Here is a 23593-nt window from a genome sequence, read left to right on the forward strand (position 1 = left end):
AAACATAGACAAAACATCTAAACTACAGAGATGAGATAAAAATGACCACACTTGACCTCAAGGCATTAATTGTCTGGGTGGGCATCAAGGTTAGCAGCACTGAATTTGATGAGAATCAGTGCAGGAATTTGAAATCCTATCTAGCAGTGAACAAGATATTGGCGGCACGGTGGCACAGTGGTTAGCACTGCTGCCTCACGGCGCCTGAGACCCAGGTTCAATTCCCGCCTCAGGCGACTGACTGTGTGGAGTTTGCACATTCTCCCCGTGTCTGCGTGGGTTTCCTCCGGGTGCTCCGGTTTCCTCCCACAGTCCAAAGATGTGCAGGTTAGGTGAATTGGCCATGCTAAATTGCCCGTAGTGTTAGGTAAGGGGTAAATGTAGGGGCATGGGTGGGTTGTGCTTCAGCGGGTCGGTGTGGACTTGTTGGGCCGAATGGCCTGTTTCCACACAAATGTAATCTAATCTAATCTAAGATGCTTGTGGTTGTTGGAAATCAATCGTCTCATTCATTTTCAGCAGCTTCAGCAACAACTGTAAGGTCAAAAGTGAGAGCATTGGCTGATTCCTCAGTGTTTAATACAATTCAGTAACATTCACAACTCCTCAAATATTGAAGCAATTCATGTACGTGTGCAGTCAAGATCAATGTGCAGATATTATGGTTTGAACTGATAAATCATAAGTAACATTAGCTCTCCTCAGGTGTCAGGCTATGATCAAAACCCATCAAACACCGATTTGGGCACAAGTCAGGACTGTGTTAGGATATCCAGCCCCTACCTGATAATAAGTGAGGCTGAGCAACATTGGTAACCTGCAACATTCACTGCCTTCACCATAGAAGTACAGTGACAGCATTTCCAAGATGCACTGCAGCAACTCACCAAGATTCTTTCAACAGCATTTTCCAAACTTTCACCTTTTCTAGCTGAAAAAGACAACAGCAGCAGATGTATGGGAATACTGCTACATGCATGTTTCTGTTCTCGCTACTCATCATCCTCTTTTTTTTTTTCTTTACTGTCACTGGGACAAAATACTGCAAATCATTTCCTATCAGTACTGTTGTATCTAACCAGCAATATTTCTGTGTATTTTCAGTATTTTCTGTCATTACTATAACAAGTGCATGCAGTGGATCAATTAACTCAGTTGATGGATGGATGGTATGTGATACAGAGTGATGCCAACACTGTAGGTTCAGTTACCACACTGAGATCACCATGAAGGTCCAAGCTTTCTCAATCTCACCCTTGGTCTAAGACTTCTAAACTCAGCACCAGGAATTTCTCTCTAATTAGACAGCAGCTCTTTGGTCCCCTGGAACTATGGCAACTTTACCTTTACATTATCATGCTGTGAATTACTATACTGCACATATTTCGGATTCATCTGCTTCAACACCACTTGTTGTTTTGCAAAAAAAAAATTGAACAGAACTTTATCCATTTATATTTCTTGTCAGACCAAAATGTGTTTTTTTTTTGTGTATGGGTTAGCTAGAACTTAACATTAGAACATAAGAAATGGGAGCATTCAGTCAAACCTGCTTTGTCATTGAGTTGGATTATAGCTGATCTTGGGCTTTGACTGAACTTTTTCCTCTTGCTTTTCATTCCTTTGACTCCCTAAATCAAAGATGGATTAATCTCGGTTCAGTATGCTGACAGATCCAAAACATTCAGGGGTTAAGAATCTCAAGGCGAAATGAGAAGAAACTTCCCCTCAAGTCAGTGATAAATAATCAGCTCTTTTTGCCAAAAGTATACTTCATGTTTTAAAATCCCAAGCCAAAGAAAAGCGAAAAACGATCCCACTTACCCTGGGCAACAAGAAACGCCAGTTCCAAATTCAAAGTTTTCCGGTCATGCTGCAAATACTATTGCTACTTGCTACTAGGACATAGAACATAGAAGAATACAGCGCAGTACAGGCCCTTTGGCCCTCGATGTTGCGCTGATCCAAGCCCACCTAACCTACACTAGCCCACTATCCTCCATATGCCTATCCAATGCCCGCTTAAATGCCCATAAAGAGGGAGAGTCCACCACTGCTACTGGCAGTGCATTCCATGAACTCACGACTCGCTGAGTAAAGAACCTACCCCTAACATCTGTCCTATACCTACCACCCAAAGGGGATAATGTTAATTTTCTGTTTCATTTCCCCTTGTGTTAACATTTTAACTTCAGCCTCTTTTATTTTCCACATTAATGATGAGAGGGATAAAACAAGCATTGATGGTTGGTAATAAGTTGATAGAAACTGTAGTGGGAAGTAGAAAAGCTGGTGAGTAAATGCTAGAATTTGGGCAAGTAGAAAGATAGTGCTTTAAACATGAAAACCACAAAACTTGACAGGATAAAAGCTTGTGAATATTACAGTCACAAAATTGCTTCTGCGGTATTATCACTTAGTGTGAATAAGCAGTGAACAAACAAGAAGTGTTGAAATATTTGGTTCGTTTTTCCAGTTCATTTACCCAGTGGGTAAATTGTCATTGTAATGTGACAAATTAAATGTGTACAAAACATGTCAGCTGGAAAACAAATATACAACCTATTAGATTTAAAACAATTAAAATGGAATGATAACTGAACAGAAGGAGACATTTGGCTTTTTATGTCTGTGACAGCTCTCTGCAAGAGCAATTCAGCTCATCTTATCCCTGCTTTTTCCCTATATCCTTGCAATTGTTCTTTCCAAACACAATCATCAAATTCCACTTTGAAAGTTACAATCAAATCCATATCCATCACTTTATCTGAGAGTGTATTCCAGATCCTTAACAAACAGTTGTCCTCATGAATTTTTTTAGTCTTTTACCAAACGCCTTCAATCATTGCCTCTGGTTCTTGAATTTTCTACCAAAGGAAACCATTTCTCCCTATCTACTCTGTCCAGATCCCTTGTGATTTTGAAAACTTCAATCAAATCACTTCTTGACCTACACTAGGGCAAATACTGACTTTTACAATCTATCCAAGTCCTTTTGATACCTCCACAGTCTACGTCCATTGACCAGACACTGAACTGGACAAGCCATATAAATAATGTGACTACAAGAGCAGGTCAGAGGCTGGGAATTCAGTGCTCAGGTCCTAAGTCCCCAATGCCTGTCTACCATCTATCTGGTACAAGTCAGAAGTGTGATGGAATACTGTTCGCTTGTCTAAATAGGTTCAGTTCCAGCAATATTGAAGAAGCTTGAAACCATCCAGGACAAAACAGCCTACTTGATTAGCATGACATCTAATCCTTTCACCATTCACTCCCTTCATCACCAGCATAAATGACAACAGTGTGCACTTTCTACAAGATGCACAACATTAATATAGGAAGGCATCTTTGACAGCACCTGTCAAAGATGCCTTCCCAACATTACCTGTGACCTTTATAATCAAGAAGATCAAGTGCAGCAGATACACAGAAACATCACCAATGCAACTTCCCTTTCAAGCCACACACCACCATTATTTGGGACTAAATTTCTGTTTCTTCACTTTTTCTGGGTGAAAATATTAGAACTGAACAACACTGGGTATGCCTACACCCTAAGGACTGCAATGGATCAAGAAGGCAGCTTGCTACCACTTAGGAACATAGGAAGAGGAGTAAGACATTCAGCCCCTTGAGCATGTTCTACCATTCAATGAGATCATGGCTGCCTTTGGGCCTTAGCCCTTAATAAACTTCTGTTAAGCAAAGTTATTTATCTTAGATTTTAATTTAAGAATGAATCTAGCAAATATTGCCATTTGAGGAACATAGTTCTAAACCTCTACCACTCTTTGTATGCAGAAATGCTTCCCAACATTACTCCTAAATAGTTTGACCCCAATTTTTACATCAGTAATTCTCAAATCCCCAACTAGTGGAAATAATTTATCTTCATCAGACATGACTTTTCCTTTTAATATCTTGAATATTTTAATCAGATCACCTTGTAACCTTCTAAATTCTAGAGAAAACAGACCTAATCTGTATAATCTCCTTATAACCCCTGAAATCCAGGTATCATTCTTGGAAATCTATGTTGTGCTTCCTCCAAGGTTGGAATATCCTTCCTAAGGTGTGGTAGCTAGATCTGCTCACCAAGTGGGGTCTAACCAGGGTTTTATATAACTGCAGTATAACTTCTGCATCCTTGTACTCCAGTCCTTTAGATGTAAAGGCAAGCATTCCATCAACTTTCTTGATTATTTTCTGCACTTGTTTATAGCATTTTAAAAATCTATGACCCTGCCCCCCCCCCAAAAAAAAAGTCTGTTTAGACATCAATAGTATTTAACTTCATAGCATCTACAAAGTACCCTGATCTACCTTTTTTCAGTCCAAAATAGATAACCTCACATTTACATACTTTGAACACCAACTGCCACAGATTTTCCCATTTAATTAGTCAATAACTCTTTGTAATTTTGTGCTATGATCTGCATTGTCTACAATGCCACCTAACTTTGTGTCATCAGCAAGTTTGGATTTATGACGACTTGTGCTTTTATCCAAGTCATTAATAAATAATGTGAATAATTGAGGTCCTAACACAGATCAACTGGACACATCCTGCCAATTCAAATATTGGCCATTATCCTTATTTTCTGTCACCTGCTACTCAACCAATTTCTCAGTCATGTCAGTAATTATGCATCCAGGGCAATAAGATATAGGTAATAAGTGTTGGCCTAGTTACTGATACCCAGATCCCATGAGCAAATGTTTTCAAAGTCCCTCATTCCAGCAACCATTCCTTTTTAATCTTTTCCGCATCCTCTATAATGCTTTAATGTTCTTAAAGTATAGTGTTCAGCATTGGGCACAATATTTCACTTGAGGCTAAATCAGCATCTTTTATATTTTTGCCATAATTTCCTTATATATGTCGTCTATTTTTAAAGTCTAGAATTATTTGTGATCCATGAATCACTTTCTTAACCTGCCCTACTAATCATTTGTGTACATATATATATATATGCCCACATCTTGCCTTTTAGAATCATATCTTTTACTTAATGTTGCCTCTCCTCATCCTATCAAATTGTATCATTTTGCCCATCATTACATTTTATTTGCCACATGACCATACAGACCACACTAGCCTGTTTTATGACGTCTTGAAATCCATCACAATCCTGTTTGCAATTTACAATACAGTTTTGTGCAATCTACAAATTTTGAAATGGTGTTATGAATGTCCGAGACATGGATATTACTATAAATGTGCATTAAGTAAAATAGTAGTCCTTATACTGACCCTGGAAAATTCCACAGTATTCCAGCCTTAAAAAAAGTGTTCATTATTAATTTGTCACTCACCCAACTTTGTATCCATGCTGTGATTGTTGCTTTTACAGCAAGAGCTTTAATATTTTGTCAAATTCTTCAATATTTTAGCCAGATCAAAATGTAATTGGTTTTCGCACCAATTTAGAAAATTTAGCACCAATGTAGAAGTTGCTTTTACAAAACTCACAATCTTGTGCATGTATTTAAGTTGCAGTAGAACTTACGGAAAATTTAAATGAGCAAACAGTTGTCTTTTTTAATAATTTTTGTGAAATTCTGTTGTCATCTAATAGGCAGTAAGAAAGTACAAGCTGACTAAGAGATGGTTTCTGCGTATTATTGAGGAACGGGTAAATATACTTTATTTAAATATGTTGAAGCTAATATTATCCAAGACTGACCTTAGATAGTAACAGACCATTAGTTAGGCCCCTCCAGGTTTGATTACATCTGTTTTGATATGCCCATACACAGAGATCCTTTCTGCTTGCAGATAATCACAGCTGATGATGAAGAGACTAGCCCTATTTTGGCATCAAGATTGCATGGTGCCTTGGGCACTACTTTCCAGGTTGCTGATGAGGCAAATGCTTTTGAATATGGAGGTTTAGGAGGTCCAATATATTGACCAGTGAAGATAGGCTTGCGGTAGATAGTAGTAGAGAATCCATTAGCAGAATGCACAACTAGCACATTCAAAAAAAAGGGACCTTGCTAACTTAATTTCAAACAAGAATTTGAGTGCATGATGGAGGCCATTCGTGCTATCCTGAAGGATAATGGCTAAACCATTCAGAACATCTCGCTATATATTAAGTAAGTTCATAAATGGGCCAAAAGGTAGCAGTTTCAGAGCTGAAAAGTGCCCAGTATACCTAAAGTTCCATTAGAAGGGAAAGGTGTATTTAAAATGTAATGAACCACGAAAAATGAAGATAGTTGTTTTACGTTACTACTATACAGATGGGATGCTGCCAACAAGTCCAAAAAGCATTCTGTCTACTGCATAAGTGAGTAATGCGGTATATGAATTTCATTGTCAGTGAAATGCCAGGTATGTCAGCAACAATCCCAACAATTGGTGGATCCATTGTATGTCCCATTGGCTGTTTACAAAGAGGACTATCTGTATTCACCCTTGAAAACATGAAAACTTGACATTAGACATGATTCCTTGATTGAACAATACTTATTGAACAGTGTTGAGCATGCTAAGAAATGCACGAACTATCAGTTTGATGTTATCAGTCAGGTTCCCAATGTGAACGACCTACATATTTTCAAATGCAAAACCCCATTCTATCCAAACAAAAATAAAATGTCCAGGCATTATGCCTCTTTCAATTAAACAAAACATTAGGGGCAACTGTTTCCTATTCCATTCTACATGGCAACCAGTCAGAATATACTTATCAAACAATCTAATTTTTTTTCTAATATAGTATAATTTTTTTTGATATTCTGAAAGTTACAAGTTTGTATTATCAAGTGACAGAGCATAAAATAGTTTAGCAAAGCAATTTCCTTGTCACTGCAAATGGCTGATGCACCAAACTCACGAAGACTGACTGTAGAAACATATGGCACCAATATGCATCTTATATACATTAGAAAAATGTTTTAAACTATAGCATTTTGCAGCAATGTACTTTTCATTAAGACCAGCCAGAATTAACCAACTTATGTCTATGCTAATATAATGAATTCCAGGAAAGGAATTTGAATGAAAAAGCATTTAAAAATATCCAAGAGCTGGAAGCTTACGCGGAAAACGCTCAGTCATCATTCATCTATCTCGTATTGGAAGTTTTAGGTAAGATTTATTTTCATAAATCATATTTTATTTTTAATTGAAGAGTTGTTTCTTAAACTGAAACAGTCTAGATTGAATAGTTTGACTTTTCAGATATTTTCCCATCAACACAAAATTGTCTTTTGTAACCTGATGAGATTTAGTTAGCTGAAGTGCTCCATCTATATAAGCGCTAATAAGATTTTGACAGCATACAATGTACAGTGTTGGGTTCCACATTTTGTGTTCAGCACATGTTCAATAAAATTGTACATGTTGAGAAGAAAAACAAGAACAAAAATGAGGCTGCATTTTTGTTCAAGTATAGGAGGTTGAGAAATTTCATAGAAACATATCAGTTATCAGAGGGTGAAATGACAATCCAAAATGGACTGTTCCCACTGATTGAAGGCTCTACAATATGTAGACATAGTTGATTAAACACAATATTTAAACAAGAAGATAAATGTTTTCAACAAAGGGTATGAAGCAGTGGATTGCACCATGAGTTCATCAATTCAAAGTAGACATAATGTCAAAATTTGAAGATTAGGCTAAACACAAGATTAGGTGTTCCAGATTATACTGTGGCAACAAGAGCAGGTTATAGGCGAGGAGTTCTGCAGAAAGTAACTCAACTCTTGATTCCCATAATGTCCACCATCTACAAGCCAGGAATGAATTAATTTTGACTTGCCCACATGAGTGCAATTCCAGCAACAGTTAAGAAGTTCAACACCATCCAGGACAAAAGAGCCTGCTTAATTGGCCCCTCATCCACCTCCGAATATTCACTCTGTCCACTGTTGATGTATAGTGGCAGCAATGTGTAGCAGCTACAAAATGAACTGCAGCCACTCATTATAGCTTATTCAAGATCAATTTCTAACCCCATGGACTGCAATGGGTCAAGAAGGCACTCTGTCTTCTTTCAAAGACGGTTAGGGGTGTTTATAAATTTTATATCTGCCTTGATTATGTTGACACACAATTAGCTAGCGACACTCATGTCCTGTGAAAGAATGAAAAATAGGTAGATAGTTGAATGTAAAGGGAGTAAAAGAATATTTTTAGAGTATATGTGTCTGGAATTGTGTTTACTGTTTCTGCGGAGGATGGATATTGATATGAAAACAACAAATTGCTGGACATCACAGTGGGGCATGCAGCATCCATAGAGAGAGACAGCAAGCTAACATTTTGAGTCCGGATGACTCTTTAGAGCTGGAGAGGTTAGAGTCGGTGAGAGGAGCAGAGAAACTGAGATGGCCGATGTCATGTTTGCAGTTTTCAATGAAGAGATCGGGGGCGTGTGAGAGGCCAGACGAGGGCGTCCAAGTGGAGGGTGAATACTGGAGGTGGGTGCGAGGGGAGGATTCCTGCCCAAAGAAGTGAGTCAGGAGACGGAAGCAGCAGAGAAACAGTTCAACATTATGATGAGGCCGAAATTCATTAAGTTGGGAAGTGTACGGATATGAAGTTGAGTCCTTTGCTGAGAATAGTAGAGATATCGAAAACATGGCAAGGGCTGGGTTTGGGGTTAGTGCCCTCAAGGGGACAAAGTGATGGCATCTGAGGGCTGGGAAGGGTGTGGGTGCTAAGGAACTGTCTGCGGGAGGGATGTTAGAGTCGTTAAGTTGCTAGAGCTTGCATGCTTTGATGTCTGAAAGAAAGAGGAAAATGTCTTGTTGAGGTAAAGGATGAAGTGAAGCTGGGCAATGCTACTGGAGTTGAAATGTTAGCTTGGTCTCTCTCCATGGATGCTGTTTGACCTGTTGTGATCTCCAGCAATTGTTTCCAGTACAGGTGTAGATGTTTCCAAGCAACATCCACAGTAATTTGCTTCTGAATATTGATATGGATAGTTTGGCTGCAAAGTCTCTGATACAATTTTGATGTAATCCTTTTCACGGTCTTCACTTCCTTTCCATCAACAATCAGGCTGACTCAGACCATCCTTTGTTCAAAATGTTCTTTCCCTCCTCAAAAGTATATGTCTTGGTCCCTTTTTCAACTCGTATTGTAACCCTTATCTATGGCTTTGTCACTCCAGAGTTGGACATTTGAACTTGATTTGTTGATCTTCATCACCTGCCTTACATAAATCCTAGGTCAGCCAACTGTTTTGGTGTTGATTGCTTTATTTGAAGTATTTTGAAAAAAATGTAACCATCTCGAATAACTCTTCATCTCAACAATTTTCAATGTTAATTTTGTATATTTTGAGGAATATAACAATTTTATTTGAAAATGAGGCAATCTTCATTATTAGGAATGTAGTAAAATCGAACTTAGCTGTAGGCTTTGAGAAAGATGGCCAGATTTCCAGCATTGAGATTGTTTAGGACCAATGATCAAACATCCATGTCATATTTCAATATGCTATTTCTGTTATGATGCTAGATGAGAATGATTAACATCTCCATTTAAGAGGAGAGTAAAAATTAATGTAGAGTGAAGTAAACTTGAAGTGGTCTGGTTTTCCAGTGTGGAGATCCGTTGCACTTCATCCTGTGAATAAACCTACTAACAAAGAATTGTATCTTACTTTGTATTTCAACATCTCTGCCTTGGATCAATTTCGCATAAGGCACTTCACAGCATTGTAATCATACACAAGTCAATGACAATCCATAAAAGATATCAGTAGGGAGCATTAATACCTTGATCAGACAGCTCAGCTTTAAGGATCATTTGAAAGTGAACGAGCGTTAAAGAGGTAATTCTCAAGTGTAGGATGAAAATAGTTGAAAGCACAGCTAATAATGATGAGATAGAAAGTGTCAGTTCACAAGGAGCCAGAATGGGAGGTGAATTGAATTGTAGATCTGCACAAAATTACAAGGCTAGGCAAGGTCATGACCAACAAGGGATTTGAGCACAAAGATTAAAATTTTGAGTCATTGGGAAATTTTGCTAATTTTAGTCAAAATTAAATTGTTTTCCATTGAACACATGCTGATTGTTAAGCAGGATGTGGTATTGGATAGGATACGGTAGCAGAGTTTTGCATGAATTGATATTAAAAGTGATTGGAAAGCTGGCTTGAAGAGTAATAGAAAATGCAGATCTGGGGGTGACTAAAATATGGATGAGACATTCGTCTGAGAAAGTCATGCAGTGTAATTCACTATTTCTTTTATGTTCTGCTTGCACTTGGGTATATAATTGTCCATTATAATCTTTTTAACCTGTAATCCAAATTACTGTCTCTTATTAATATGTCGTTGTTATTTTTAATAGGTGTAAAGGATATCCACGCAGATCATGCAGCAAGTCATATTGGAAAAGCTCAAGGAATTGTGACATGTCTACGTTCAACACCTTATCATTGTATGCGACGGAAGGTTTACCTTCCACTGGACATCTGTGTACTGGTAATTTCAAATGATACATTTCACTCTTTGAAAAGTATTCACCACTGAAGTATGTTGCGAAAACTGATTAGGTGAAGAATGTAACATTGAACACCCATGGAGCAGACTGAGCAGCAACTAGTAAATCAAAGTTTTGGAACAAAACTAGGCAGGATGCTGTAGAAATCAAGTGTACTGGGAGACAGTACATGAGTGATGCTTGGCATAGATGTGTCTGATGGATGTGTGAAATTTTGTGTGGGAAAAGACTCCTCCATGCAAAAGCAATATTTTACATTCGTATTGTGCTTTTATGATATGTGTGTCCCAAACTGTTTTGCACTTGAAGTGCAGTCACTGTTTGTAATACAGGAAATGTAACACTCAATTTGTGCACTACTTCCCACAAACAACAATATGACAATGACGAGATAATCATTTTGTAGTATTGATTGTGGGATAAGTATTCACTAGGACACTGAGGATAAATCCCCTGCTGATCTTCAGAGCAGTGCCAAGGGTTCTTATTGCAGACAGGGCCTCCGTTTAATGTCTCATTAGAAAATAGATCTCTGATGTTCAGACTTCTTTCTCAGTACTACACTGAATTGTCTGCCTTGATTTTGTGCTCACGTCGTGGAGTGGGAGTTGAAGCCACAACCGTGCCAAGGATGCTATTGACTGAGCTGAGGCTGACATTTGAGTTCTGGATTAATCTAATTTTAGTAAAGAATAGGAAACTGCTGACAAGTTAATTCAATAAATCAATTCTGGGCATGATTAGGTTTTTTGCTGCTTAGAAAGATGATTGGAGACAAAAAAAACTGCGGATGCTGGAATCCAACGTAGACATAGACACGCAGGAGGCAGGAAGAAAACACTACTTAAATGCCCCAAACTCACCACTCTTTGTTTTGATGTCTCACTCTCTCTGTAACTTACAATAGTATAAACCTGAATTGTTTGGATTGGCATTTTCTTTCCACAGAAATTTTATATCTGCCTTGGTTATGTTGACACACAGACTAACATCTTCATTCCACCAATATGTGTGTGGTTAGTCCTCGCTAAACCAGGCTTGATCTGATATTGAAAAAAAACTTGTAAATGGCAATAATCTAGAAATGAATGTTGAAAATTTCAAGTGATGGGGTTAAATGACTATTTACCTTTGCAACTCGTTCCATGGTAACATTGTCCTTGGGAAATATTGTTGATATGGTCTGAGAAGCTAGTGTTCTTTGTAGTTCTGTGTGGATGACTACCTCATGTTTTGTCATTGCTTGAGGGGGAAAGAGGAAAAGATGCATGTGGACAATGGTATAATGGCCTTATAGGCTTGGTATTGCTTTGGTATAAAATCTGCTTTGTTTTATATTATATCCGTTTGGTAATTATCTGTTATTTTACAGTTCTGTTTTTCTAGGTGAGAGGTGGTTACTTCTTTGGTGTAAAAATGTGTGGCGTTGAGATGTGGAGGGGGAGGGGAGGGTATCCATTGTTAACTTGCAGGAGTGTAAACAACATGTTTTTTTCCATTGCCTGGGTTTGGGGCACGGCCTTAAGGAAGGTGCCAGGCCGGCTGTAAGATTGGGAGTGAATACCCACTATGGGCAAGGGGGGAAATCTCTGGAGATTTGTGGTTTTTGTGTTTATTTGTGCAAGTTAGGAGTAGTGGTTAGTTTCTTAGTTTTAGTAGTATTTGTAGGAACAGTTTTTAGATTTGATACTACGGCACACATTGCATGAGCTTCTTCCACTCGGGGAACCACGGGCTGGAGTGTGCATTCATCGCTAGCAATCTGTTCAGGTGGTGCACCTGATATAAAAGGGTAACCATTCCCCCATTAAAACAAAAAAGGTGCTTTCAAATCTTAAGGGAAAGGTTGACATTGCTCTGTTGCAAGAGACACCTTTAACCGATAGGGAACATCTGAAGTTACAGCAGGGGGGATATGATAGGGTATTCTTCTCCTCCTTCAACTCCAAAAGCAGAGGAATGGCCATAATGGTACGAAGGAACCTCCCAGTTCAGGTGATAGATCAAAGCAAGGATAAGTATGGACGGTTCATCGTTCTCAAGGCTCTGGTACACTGAGAAGCTTTTGGCCTCCAGAATGTTTACTGTCTCCCGGCACACCCTCTCAAATTTTTAGTTGACACTTTCTCTAAATTAATGGCTGTTGAGATGCACCATACGATTTAGGAGGAGACCTTAATCATCTCATGGACCCTGGGGTAGACAGGATGCCAAGGGGTCTGTCGGATGCACCTCTGCAGTCTAGACAGTTAGTGGACATGTGCATGGAGTTGGGGCTAATGGATGTGTGGAGGTGAGTCCACTCTAATGGGAGAGATTTTACCTTTTACTCCAACTTGCAGAAGTGCTACACAAGAATTGATGTGTTCTTTATTCTGTCAGTTTGTTTGGACTTGGTGTTGGCCTGCAGGATTGGGAACATAACTATTGCGGACCATGCGGCAGTATTTTTGGCTGTTAAGACCAAGGGTAGTGGAATGGACACACAGCACTGGCACCTGGATCATTTCTATTGAGGGATGGCAACTTTGTACAGTACGTTACAAGGAGGCTCAGAGCTTTTTGGAACATCAGTTAGGGTACGGCCAGTAATCCATTAATGCTTTGGGAGACCACCAAGGTGCATTTAAGCAGTCTGATTATTTCATACTCAACAACAAGAAAAAGGCAGAGAGGAGAACAGCAGCTGATGCGTGAGGCCCAGCTGAAGGCAGCCGAGTCGGCATATTATACCAGACCATCTGTGGTTAAGTTACAGCGGGTCACGGCTCTCCGGGCTGCTCGGGACTCGATGCTCAAAAGGGTCCTTTTTGCAAAGCAAAGGCTGTTTGAATATGGGGATAAGCCAGGTAGATACTTCACTTACCTGGCTAGGAAGAAAAGTGCTCTGCAGTCTAATTTAGGAAAAGACCTGGCAACATCACTTGTGAGCTAAAAAAAGTTTAATGCCAGATTTCAGGAATTCTATGCAGAGTTATACCGTTTGGAGGGTTGTTGGGATGGCGTAGCCAGAGTAGAATCCTTTTTTTGAAAACCTGGATTTCCCTGGTATAAATGCTGATCAGGTCTCCCTTTTAAATGCACTGCTGACAGTACAGGAGACGCAAGAAGTGGTAAGGCAGCACCAAGGTGGTAAGGCAACCGGTCCAGACGGGTTCCCGAGTAACTTTTACAAGGAATTTATACATACGTTAGCTGAACCACTCCTGGAGATGTATAGTCATTGGCATAGCCAGGACTTCCTTCTGCCCTCTCTTAGGTCAATATCTCCCTTATTTTAAAGAAAGGGAAAGACCCTGAGGATTGAGAGCTGTATAGACTTATCTCGTTATCGAAGTTAAAAATCACACAACACCAGGTTATAGACCAACAGGTTTAATTGGAAGCACCTAGCTTTCGGAGTGACGCTCCTTCATCAGGTGATTGACAATTGAAAGCTAGTGTGCTTCCAATTAAACCTGTTGGACTATAACCTGGTGTTGTGTGATTTTTAACTTTGTACACCCCAGTCCAACACCGGCATCTCCAAATCATGACTCGTTATTGAATATAGACTTCAAAAATCTTATCAAAAGTGCTGGCTGTGAAGTTGGAAAAGATGTTGCCCGTTATTATAAAAGAGGACCAGACAGGTTTTATCAAGGGCCGCAGCTCTTGCAATAATATCAGGACGGTATTGAATAAAGTGCAAGTACGTCAGCAGAGGTTCATTCCAGGCTTGGTGGTCTTCCTGGATGCAGAAAAGGCTTTTGATTGGGTGGAATGATTGTATCTCTTTGATGTTCTAGATTGCTTTGGTCTAATGGGGGCCTTTGCCAGGTGAGTGGCAGTATCATATAGAGAGACCCCAAGTTGGTGGTTATCACAAATGGTGTCAAATTGAGCAATTTTAGTGTGGGGAGAGGCAGCTGACAGGGATATCCTCTCTCGCCACTGCTATTTACCTTGGTAATTGGGCCATTGGTGGAGGCCATCTGAAAGAACCCTGAAATAGTGGCACGAAAGTGGGAATTAGGGAACACAAAGTTAGTCTTTATGTGGATGATGTCCTTCTGTTTTTGGCTAACCCAGAAAAGTCCATACCCTGGCTAATACAAAATATTAAACTACTTGGCAATTTTCGGCATACAGGAAAAATATTGCAAATTCGGAAGTCACGTCCATGGGGGAATTGGTGGAAGTACCGAAGCTGGAGGACGGAATGGAGTTTCCTTTTAGGTGGTCACAGAAAGGTTTTCTCTATCTTCCGTCACCTCAGAGTTAACTTGGTACAATTGTTTGAGAGAATAAAGCAGGACTTGCAGCAGTGGAAGGGGCTACCCATATCATGACTAGGCTGTATAGCCTTGATTAAAATTGATGTTCTTCGGTTATTATATCCTATGAGGATGCTCCTGTTGTTACCCAAACAGGTGTTGCGGAGGTTGCCAGTTTGCTTGGATCATTTATCTGGTACAATAGGTGCTCCCTAATTAAACTTACTGAGCTACAACTTCCGTGGGATATGAGGGGATGGGGTGGACCTCCCAGATCTGAAGCGATACCAAATAGGCGCTCTGCTGTCATATGTGGGTGAATGGGTGCGTAAGGACTCTAGGTCGATATGGCTTGATGCTGAGGCCTAGCAGGCAAAATGTCCCCTAACCAACTTACTGCTTACGGACAAGAAGAGATCTGTGGCTGAGCACTGAGAGCCCGATTTATCATAAATACAGTGAAAGCATGGAGGATAATGCAGCAGGATGAAGGCAATTTGCTTAAGACTTCGCCGTTCACCCCATTAGTGGGAGTCACAAGATTTAGACCGGGGTCAATGGACTCCAGCTTTAGAGCATGGGAGGGAAAAATCTCCTGTTTGGGAGATTTTTCAAGGCAGAGGTCTTAACGTCTATCAAATAATTAAGTCAGAAATACAGGATTCTTAATACTTCCAGGTTAGGGATTATATACAGAAGAAGACCACACTCTTGGCTCAGCCCTACTGATCAGATATAGAAAGAAGAGTGTTCCGATGTGAGGGCACTCTCTCGGTTATATCATTTGCAGTGAGGGAGCACCTTGGGGGATATGGAGAGTATGGAGAGACTCCATAGGATCTGGAATAAGGAGGTAGGGGAAGAATACTCCTCGGAAACAAGGAAGGATATAGGGGAATGTAAAGAAAATTTAAATATGCAATAAAGCACAAGCTATGCAATTGATATCCTTCACCGGGCCCATGTGGCACCAGAGAGGTTAGCAAAGTTTAAGAAAGGATCTTCTCTGAAGTGTCCCAAATGTAAAATCAGCATAAGCACCTTCACACATTGCTTTTGACCCTGCTACAAGGTTCGTGGATACTGGGGTGCCATAGACAATGAGCTGGAGAAGGTTCTAGGAATTGAAGTTAAGGAGGATCCGATATCCCTCCTTTTGGAACTACTGCATCTGCCCTCTCTGGGAGCACAGGAAGAGGTTATTTAACATTCTTACACACTGTGAGGAAGAACATTCTAATGAATTGGATATTAGAAAAACCTCCAAGTCTTGTGGGTTTGCACGGACTTGTGATGGAGCAAGATTATCTGACAAGTATGGTACGCCATGGAACAGAGCACTTTTATAAAACATGGTGGCCCTTTCTAAATTATGTAGACATGGACCTATCGGCGGTACTGTTTAGGGCCTTTATATAGCTACAAGGGCCGTATATGGTGGTCCGGGGAGCCAAGTAAATATGGGTATAATAACTTTGCTCCCATGGATGGGAGCTTCGGTGGAGGTGCAGTGAGTGGAGTAATAATTTGAGTTTATTTTAATCTGGGTTAAGTAAATATGAGACATTGTATCTTGAAGAGTAGTAGGTAGTTTATTGTAAACATTGCTGTAATATAATGTGATATTATTTCTAATTTTCTGTACTTTTGTACTTTTATAAGTTTTCATTTTTTTGTAAAAGAATAAAAATTGTTAAATAAATATATATATTTTTTTAAAAAGTCAACCATGTTGCTGTGGGTCTGGAGTCACGTGTAGGCCAGACCAGGTAATGATGGCAGATTTTTTTTCCGTAAAGGGCATTAGTGAACCAGATGGGTTTTTCAAACAATTGACAGTGGATTGATTGTTATCAGTAGATTCTTAATTCCAGATTTTTTTTTCCCCGTTTTGAATCCAGTTCCACCATTTGCCATGGCAGGATTTGAACCCAGGTCCCCAGAACATTATCTGGGTCTTTAGATTAACAGTCCAAGCAATAATACCACGAGGCCATTGCCTCCCCATCTGTGCAGTACAGTTGAAGTTTTAGCCCAAATACTTGTTCAGTCATTTGTTGTTTGATTATAACACTAGATGGCAGCAATATTAAATAAATTCGAGCAAATTACATTAGATGTGTGAAAAGCAGAACATTTAAGTCTGTTTTCGCTGTGCAGAAGTTTAAAGTTTCTCTCTATAATACAATTTTCTTTGAAGAAATTAATCTACTTTTGAGTGGCCTAAAATATGTGACCAAATGCCAGAGAGAATTAAAAAAATGGTGAGACTGTTGTCACCACCATTGTTATACAGGATCGTTTCATGAGTTTAGCCAAGGTGACCTCATTGATATGACATGGTAGAAACCAGACTGCAGACATTTGAATAGGGAGCTTCAGGATATATGGGCATAAAGTTAGAAAGTCAAAATGTAGGACTTGGGCCAGAGGAAATGGGACATTAAAAGAGGATAGACTAAAGGAGGCCAATGTTGCTAAAATGATGATGCTACTTTTAAATGAAAGTATGATGGTTCTGACATCACCAAAACAAGAGATGTTTTCCCAGGGCAGAAATGGCTATCACAAGATGGTTGGAGGAAGGTTTAGGGGAGATGTCAGAAGTAGGTTCTTTACACAGAAAATGGTGGGCGCAAGGAATGCACTGCTGGCAGGAGTCGTAGAGTCAGATACATTAGGGACATTTAAGCGACTCTTGGATAGGCACATGGAAGATAGTACAAGGAAGGATATGTAGGTTAGTCTGATCTTAGAGTAAGATAAAAGGCCGGCACAACATCGCATGCCGAAGGGCCTGTGCTGTGCTGTACTGTTCTGTGTTCTCTGGGGACTGACAGCATCTGTTTATCTTTGCAGCTATTTATGGCATGTTACAGTTGCTGACATTTATCATCCTTGAATAGCTGATGGTGAGTTGTCCAATTGAAATTATAATCTACGGGGAGTAGATACACTTGTATTGCCATTAGGTAGGGCTTTTCATGACTATCAATCAACCACAGTGAAAAAAACTGTTCTATTTCTAAGTCAGGAATGATCCATGACTTGGAGGGGAGGTTTCAGGTGGTAGTGTTCCTATGTTCCTGCTGCTCTTGTCCTTCTTGGTGATTGAGCTTGCAAATTTAGAATGAACAGGTGAAGAAGCCTTGGTGAAATACAAAATCCTTGTTCTTAATGGTCAATACAGCAGTCTCTGTGCACAGGTGGCAGAGGTGATGCCAATTGAGTGGGTTGCTTTGTTCTGCATGTGTCAAACATTGAGTTTTATTGAAGCTTACTCAACAAGGCAAATGTATCATATTTTATCACACTCTTGACCTGTGCTTTGGAAATGCTGGAAAGACTATAGGAATCTGGAAATGAGATACTCACCTCAGAGTACACAGTCCACGACCTGTTCTTGTTGACATAATTTTGAAATGGCATTCTCTTCTTGGACAGTGATAGACCTTGCCATTTATCAGCCTAAGCCTGAATATGATGCACACCTTGCTATATGTAATTAGGATCAGGAATTGAGTGGGTTAGAATTTAGGGAACTGGAAATAAGAGAAGTAAAGACAAACTGCATAGTGAGCGACCAGTGAAGAAATGGTTGGAGTGAGAGAACAAAGAGTTGATAACTCTTAGAAGAGAAAACATTCTCAGGTTTCTTTGCATTTGCTATTGGAGGCAGGAGAAAGGTTTTTGAGGACACAGTTACTCATTTGGAAGAGGAGATTAGTCTTGCCCGTCAGTGTTATCTAGGCTACATATGTATGTGAAACATGGGAATTGTGAAAACTATGCGTGGGTTTCCTCCCACAGTCCAAAGATGTGCAGGTTAGGTGAACTGGCTGTGCTAAATTGCCCATAGTGTTAAGTGTATTGGGGGAAGGACATTCTGGCCATTGAGGGAGTGCAGCGTAGGTTCATGAGGTGAATTCCTGGAATGGTGGGACTATCATATGTTGAAAGATTGGAGTGACTGGGCTTGTATACACTTGAGTTTAGAAGGATGAGAGGGATTCTGGTTGAAACGTATAAGATTATTAAAGGAGTGAACACTCTGGAGGCAGGAAGCATGTTTCCGCTGATGGGTGAATCCAGAACCAGAGGACACAGTTTAAAAATAAGGGGTAGGCCATTTAGGACAGAGTTGAGGAGAAACTTCTTCACCCAGAGAGTAGTGGGTGTATGGAATGCTCTGCCCCAGAAGGCAGTGGAGGCCAAGTCTCTGGATACTTTCAAGAAAGAGATGCATAGAGCTTTTAAAGATAGTGGAATCAAGGGTTATGGGTTTCAGGTAGGAACAGGATACTGATTGTGGATGATCAGCCATGATCCTAATGAATGGTGGTGCTGGCTCAAAGGGCCAAATGGCTTATTCGTGTACCTATTGTCTATTGTGTATTAGTCAGAGGGTAATGGGTGTGGGTGGATTACTCTTTGGAGGGTCGGTGTGGACTTCTTGGGCTGAAGGGCCTGTTTCCACACTGTAGGGAATCTAATCTAAAAGAGAGATATGAAAAATTATACTATAAATTCAGAATGTGGAAATGTACACCTCTTACCTGTGAGTAGCACTACTCTGTAACTTGATATTCTGTGCTATGAGTTAATGATTCATTCTGTAGTTTGACTTCATTTGAAGTGAGTTGCATTGGTTGAAGTTAATTTACTGTGTTTTTATCGTTTTTAGCATGGTGTGTCACAAGAAGATTTTATTCGAGCAAATCATGGAAAAAACGTGAGGGATGTCATTTTTGATGTAGCAAGTCAGGCACATGTTCATCTTGAGCATGTACGTATTTCTGCTTTCAACAGAATTAGCAATATGTCTGTGGCCTCGTTTTTTTCTCCATCTCTGATTCTGATGTAATATTACCACCTGAATCTTTCTGGCTCTGTCACCTGACTCCTATATTTCCCCCACTCCGGTTTGACCACCACCATTTTTTTTTTCTTCCTACTACTCCCCTCTGCTGTTTTCTTTCCATACCTTTATTACTCATTTGTTTTCATGAATCTAATTGTTATTACCAGATGAAGTGTGCAACCTATTATGTTTTTCCCTAGGCCCGATCATTCTGTGGAAATGTTCCTTCAAAGGCCTACCCAGCATTTTTGCAAACGGTAAGCTTCTATTCTATTCTCGCTTTGTTTTTTGAAACGTTGCATTGTTTTATTTTTAACCCTTGTTGAACTTGTTTACTTGTAGGTTGTTCTTGATGACTATTTGGACAGAATCCGTAAAGTTGATTTCGATGTGTTTCATCCTAGTCTGCAGAAGAGAAATACAATGCTTCCTTTCTACTTGTATATACGTTCTTGGAGGAAAATCTATTAAAAGTCAATCAGGGTTACGGTAGCAAAGTTTAATAATAGTGCTTGATTCTTTAAAAAGTAAATATTATATAAGATTGATAAGGACAGTGTTCTATCCTTTTTATCCTTCATGAACTGGGCTCAAATTTAGAGCGGACTGACGGTTTGGAAGTCAATTCAATGACAACTTGATGGGTCCCACAAGAAAGGATTTGGGATAGACAGTCATTTCTATTGAAACAGCATAAAATGGCTTGCAGTTCAGCACCAATGTGCATATTTGCTATAGAAGGTTGTCGAAGATTTTTGACTAAGAAATGTTGAAAATACTTAATATTTTACCAAAATTGCATCTCATCTGGAAGTACATTGATGATAGAGGTAGAGGAACATGTTCCACTCTTTGGTGTTAATGTTCCATTCTCCACCTGTTAGCTTTAACATCTATGACACAAACACAAAGCCTTAAGGTTTTTTTTACAGTTCTGTTTAAAGCAAATAATAGTAACTTTAAATAACATTTTTTAATGTGGTTTGATATTATAAGGCACTTCACAAGAGTGTTACAAAATTTGACATGAGTCACATAATGCAATATTAGGGTAGATGACCAAAAGCTTGATGCAAGAACTAGATTTTACAAGAATATCTTAAAAGATATTTGGAGAGGTATAAAGTGGGATTTTCAAAGCTTTGGAGCTTGGCAGTTGAATACACAGCCAGCAGTGATTGAAGAATTAAAATTGGAAATGCGCAAGAGGCCAGAATTAGAGGCATGCAGATGTCTTGGGAGTTGGAGGTGTTGTGGAGTTGACGAAAATTTTAGAACTAAGGTGGTGACATGCTGGGATTTGAAAACAACAATATGAGCCTTAATGTGTAAATGTTGCTTAATCTGGAGTTCATATGGGTCACTAGGATCAGGATGATGGTGAATGGGATGCATTGGGAGCTAAGGACACAAGCAGCAGAGTTTTTGATTTCTTCAAGTTTTCAAAAATAGGACATGGGAGGCTGACTTAAGGTACGTTGGAAGAGTCAAGTCGAGATGTAACAAAGGCATGAATAAGGGTTTTAGCATCAATTAAGATGAGGTGGGGGACAGAGTTGAATGATGTTGCTGAAGGGAAAATCAGCATTCTTGATGGTGGCAGGGAAATGTGATTGGAAGCTCACTTCATGGTTCACAAATAACAGAAATTTGTGAATTATTTATTCAACCACCTGTATTTACTTTTCTGTCTTCCTTTCAAGTGAGTTCTTCCAGCTAAAACTAATCACTGAGTTTCCATGAATTGTGTTTATCTGGAGGTCTTCAAGGAGGCTATTAAAATTATGCTGTTTTTATTTTGGGTATAAGACCACTAATAGGAAAGTTCTAGAAGCTTTTGAATGTAACCTTTTCAACTTTCTAAAAAACTGACTACTGTACACTGATATAACTACCAGCTGGTTCTGCATAGTTTTCTCAAGTTATTGTCATTTAAAAGAGCAATGCTCAGATGGTGGGTGCACTGATTTTAAAATCTTAATTTTGTAGTACATTCAGTTGTTTAATTAAACTGTGAAAGTTACTATACTTAAGAATATAAAGGAATACTTGTCAAACTAAAGCATTTTTTAGAATCATGGTCATGGAACTGACGACAGCCATTCAGCTCATCACATACACACTGGTCAAAAGTTCTAAAGTGCTGTTCAGCCATCCTGGTTTATATAGATTTTATAGCCCATGTATAGTCTTATTACAATGCAACAAGACAAAGTTAAAAATCACACGACATTAGGTTATTTGAAAATCTGGTAGGAAAGTAAATCTGCCATAATTACCCGGTCTCACCTGCAGCTGACCCCAGATCCACAACAATGTGGTTGAGCTTTGACTTCTTCAACTTTGAAACACTGCTTTAGTGTTCTAACCAAACACATCTGGTCTGGAACTTTCATATTAAAATCCCTACACTCAGGGAGCCTATTTCCTAACACTTCTCATCTATCCCCTTTCTTCAGGAGAAACTGGTTCACACTAAACTCTGTGAACTGAACAATAAGCTTTCCAAATAATAAGTATTTCCCCAAGTAAATTTTAAAAAGTGACCAATCCTTCTAAACTGAAAGCAAACAAATGTTCCTTAATATTTACTCTGATAGCTCATTAAACCCTGTCACTGCAAACAAATCCCTCTTATCATTCTGGGAAATCACTGGTTCAAAGAACATCATGACTCCAGACATACTTACAAATTAACCATAAAATCTCCTCATAGTCACAGAACAAAACTCTCATTCCAAGAGTTTGAAGTAAAAATTTTAAAGCAAAAGATCAATCTATAAATATATGTAAATCATACATGTTCCAGAACACTGATAGTGTCTGTCCAATGAAAGATATTTCAGAGACGTGGTGATGCATGTATTAAGGATTAGTTTATTGCTAGTTATCTGAATGGATAGACTAATTTGGGGTTTACCATTTTGGCAAACTGGTTCAGATGTGCTAATTTGAGATTGGTTAAATTACTGTTTTGGTGATAATAAAATGGTATTGTTTTCTTTCTCCTGATGTATGCTTTCTTCCTTTCAATAAAATTATGTTTCTTTCTTATTTCCTTTTATATTATCACTTCTATTACTTACATTATAAGTGTGATAAAATTATTGTATTCAATGATTGTTGCTTTAACACGTTATCTCGTATTGTCACTCATTTCTGTTCCATCCACAGTACCATTCCAGAAGTAAGTGAGGCTTCACAGAGATAAAACTGTTGCAAACTTGCTGAAGCCAAAATCAACTAGCCAATCAGCATCTTATCGATCTCATGTTGTGTCTATACTTATTAACTGTTGTGTCATAATCTGCAGCAGTGAATGTGATTTAAATAAATTTCAGTAAGGCATTAAAGAATGCTCTGCTTGGTAGACTGGTTTGCAAGGTTAGATCACGTGGAATACCAGGAGAACGAGCTATTTGGATACAGAACTGGCTCAAAGGTAGGAGACAGAGGGTGGTGGTAGAGGGTTGTTTTTCAGACTGGAGTCCTGTTACCAGTAGTGTGCTGCAAAGATTGGTGCTGGGTCTACTATTTTTTGTCATTTATATAATTGATTTGGATATGAACGTAGGAGGTGTGGTTGATAAGTTTGCAAATGACACCAAAATTGGAGGTTTAGTGGACAGCAAAGAAGATTACCTCAGAGTAAAAAAACATCTTGATCAAATGGGCTGATGAGCTAAGCAGTGGTAGATGGAGTTTAGACAAATGTGAGATGCTGCAGTTTGGAAAGGCAAATGAGAGCAGGACTTATACACTTAACGCTAAAGTCCTGTGAAGTGTTGCTGAACAAAGAGATCTTTGCAGTTTCATAGTTCCTTTAAAGTGGAGTGGCAGGTAGATAGAATAGTGAAGAAGGTATTTGGTATGCTTGCCTTTATTAGATAGAGCACTGAGAATAGGAGTTGGGAGGTCATGTTGAGGCTGTACAAGACATTGGTTAGGCCATTTTTGGAATACTGCATTCAGTTCTCGTCTCCCTGCCATAGGAAGGAT

General features: G+C 39.2%; 1 protein-coding gene across 5 annotated transcripts in view; it reads left to right on the forward strand.

Moving 5' to 3' along the window:
• The window catches only part of ndufaf6 (NADH:ubiquinone oxidoreductase complex assembly factor 6), a 32987-nt gene extending 10018 nt beyond the window's left edge, over nt 1-22969 (forward strand). For 4 of the 5 annotated variants that reach the window (XM_043688031.2, XM_087986547.1, XM_043688033.2 and 1 more), the window contains 6 exons: nt 5583-5639; nt 7000-7102; nt 10325-10458; nt 19418-19519; nt 19795-19851; nt 19937-22648. In XM_043688031.2, the coding sequence (XP_043543966.1) occupies nt 5583-5639; nt 7000-7102; nt 10325-10458; nt 19418-19519; nt 19795-19851; nt 19937-20065 (582 nt within the window). In that variant the 3' untranslated portion in view covers nt 20066-22648. Of the gene's footprint in view, nt 1-5582; nt 5640-6999; nt 7103-10324; nt 10459-19417; nt 19520-19794; nt 19852-19936; nt 22649-22768 lie in introns of those variants that run through there. The other variant, XM_043688032.2, reaches the window with a different exon arrangement.
• The last annotated feature ends 624 nt before the right edge of the window (nt 22970-23593 follow it).

Source organism: Chiloscyllium plagiosum, unplaced genomic scaffold (genome assembly GCF_037043375.1).
Source record: "Chiloscyllium plagiosum isolate Xiang-an unplaced genomic scaffold, Cpla_swu_hap1 HiC_scaffold_4, whole genome shotgun sequence".
NCBI lineage: Eukaryota > Metazoa > Chordata > Chondrichthyes > Orectolobiformes > Hemiscylliidae > Chiloscyllium > Chiloscyllium plagiosum.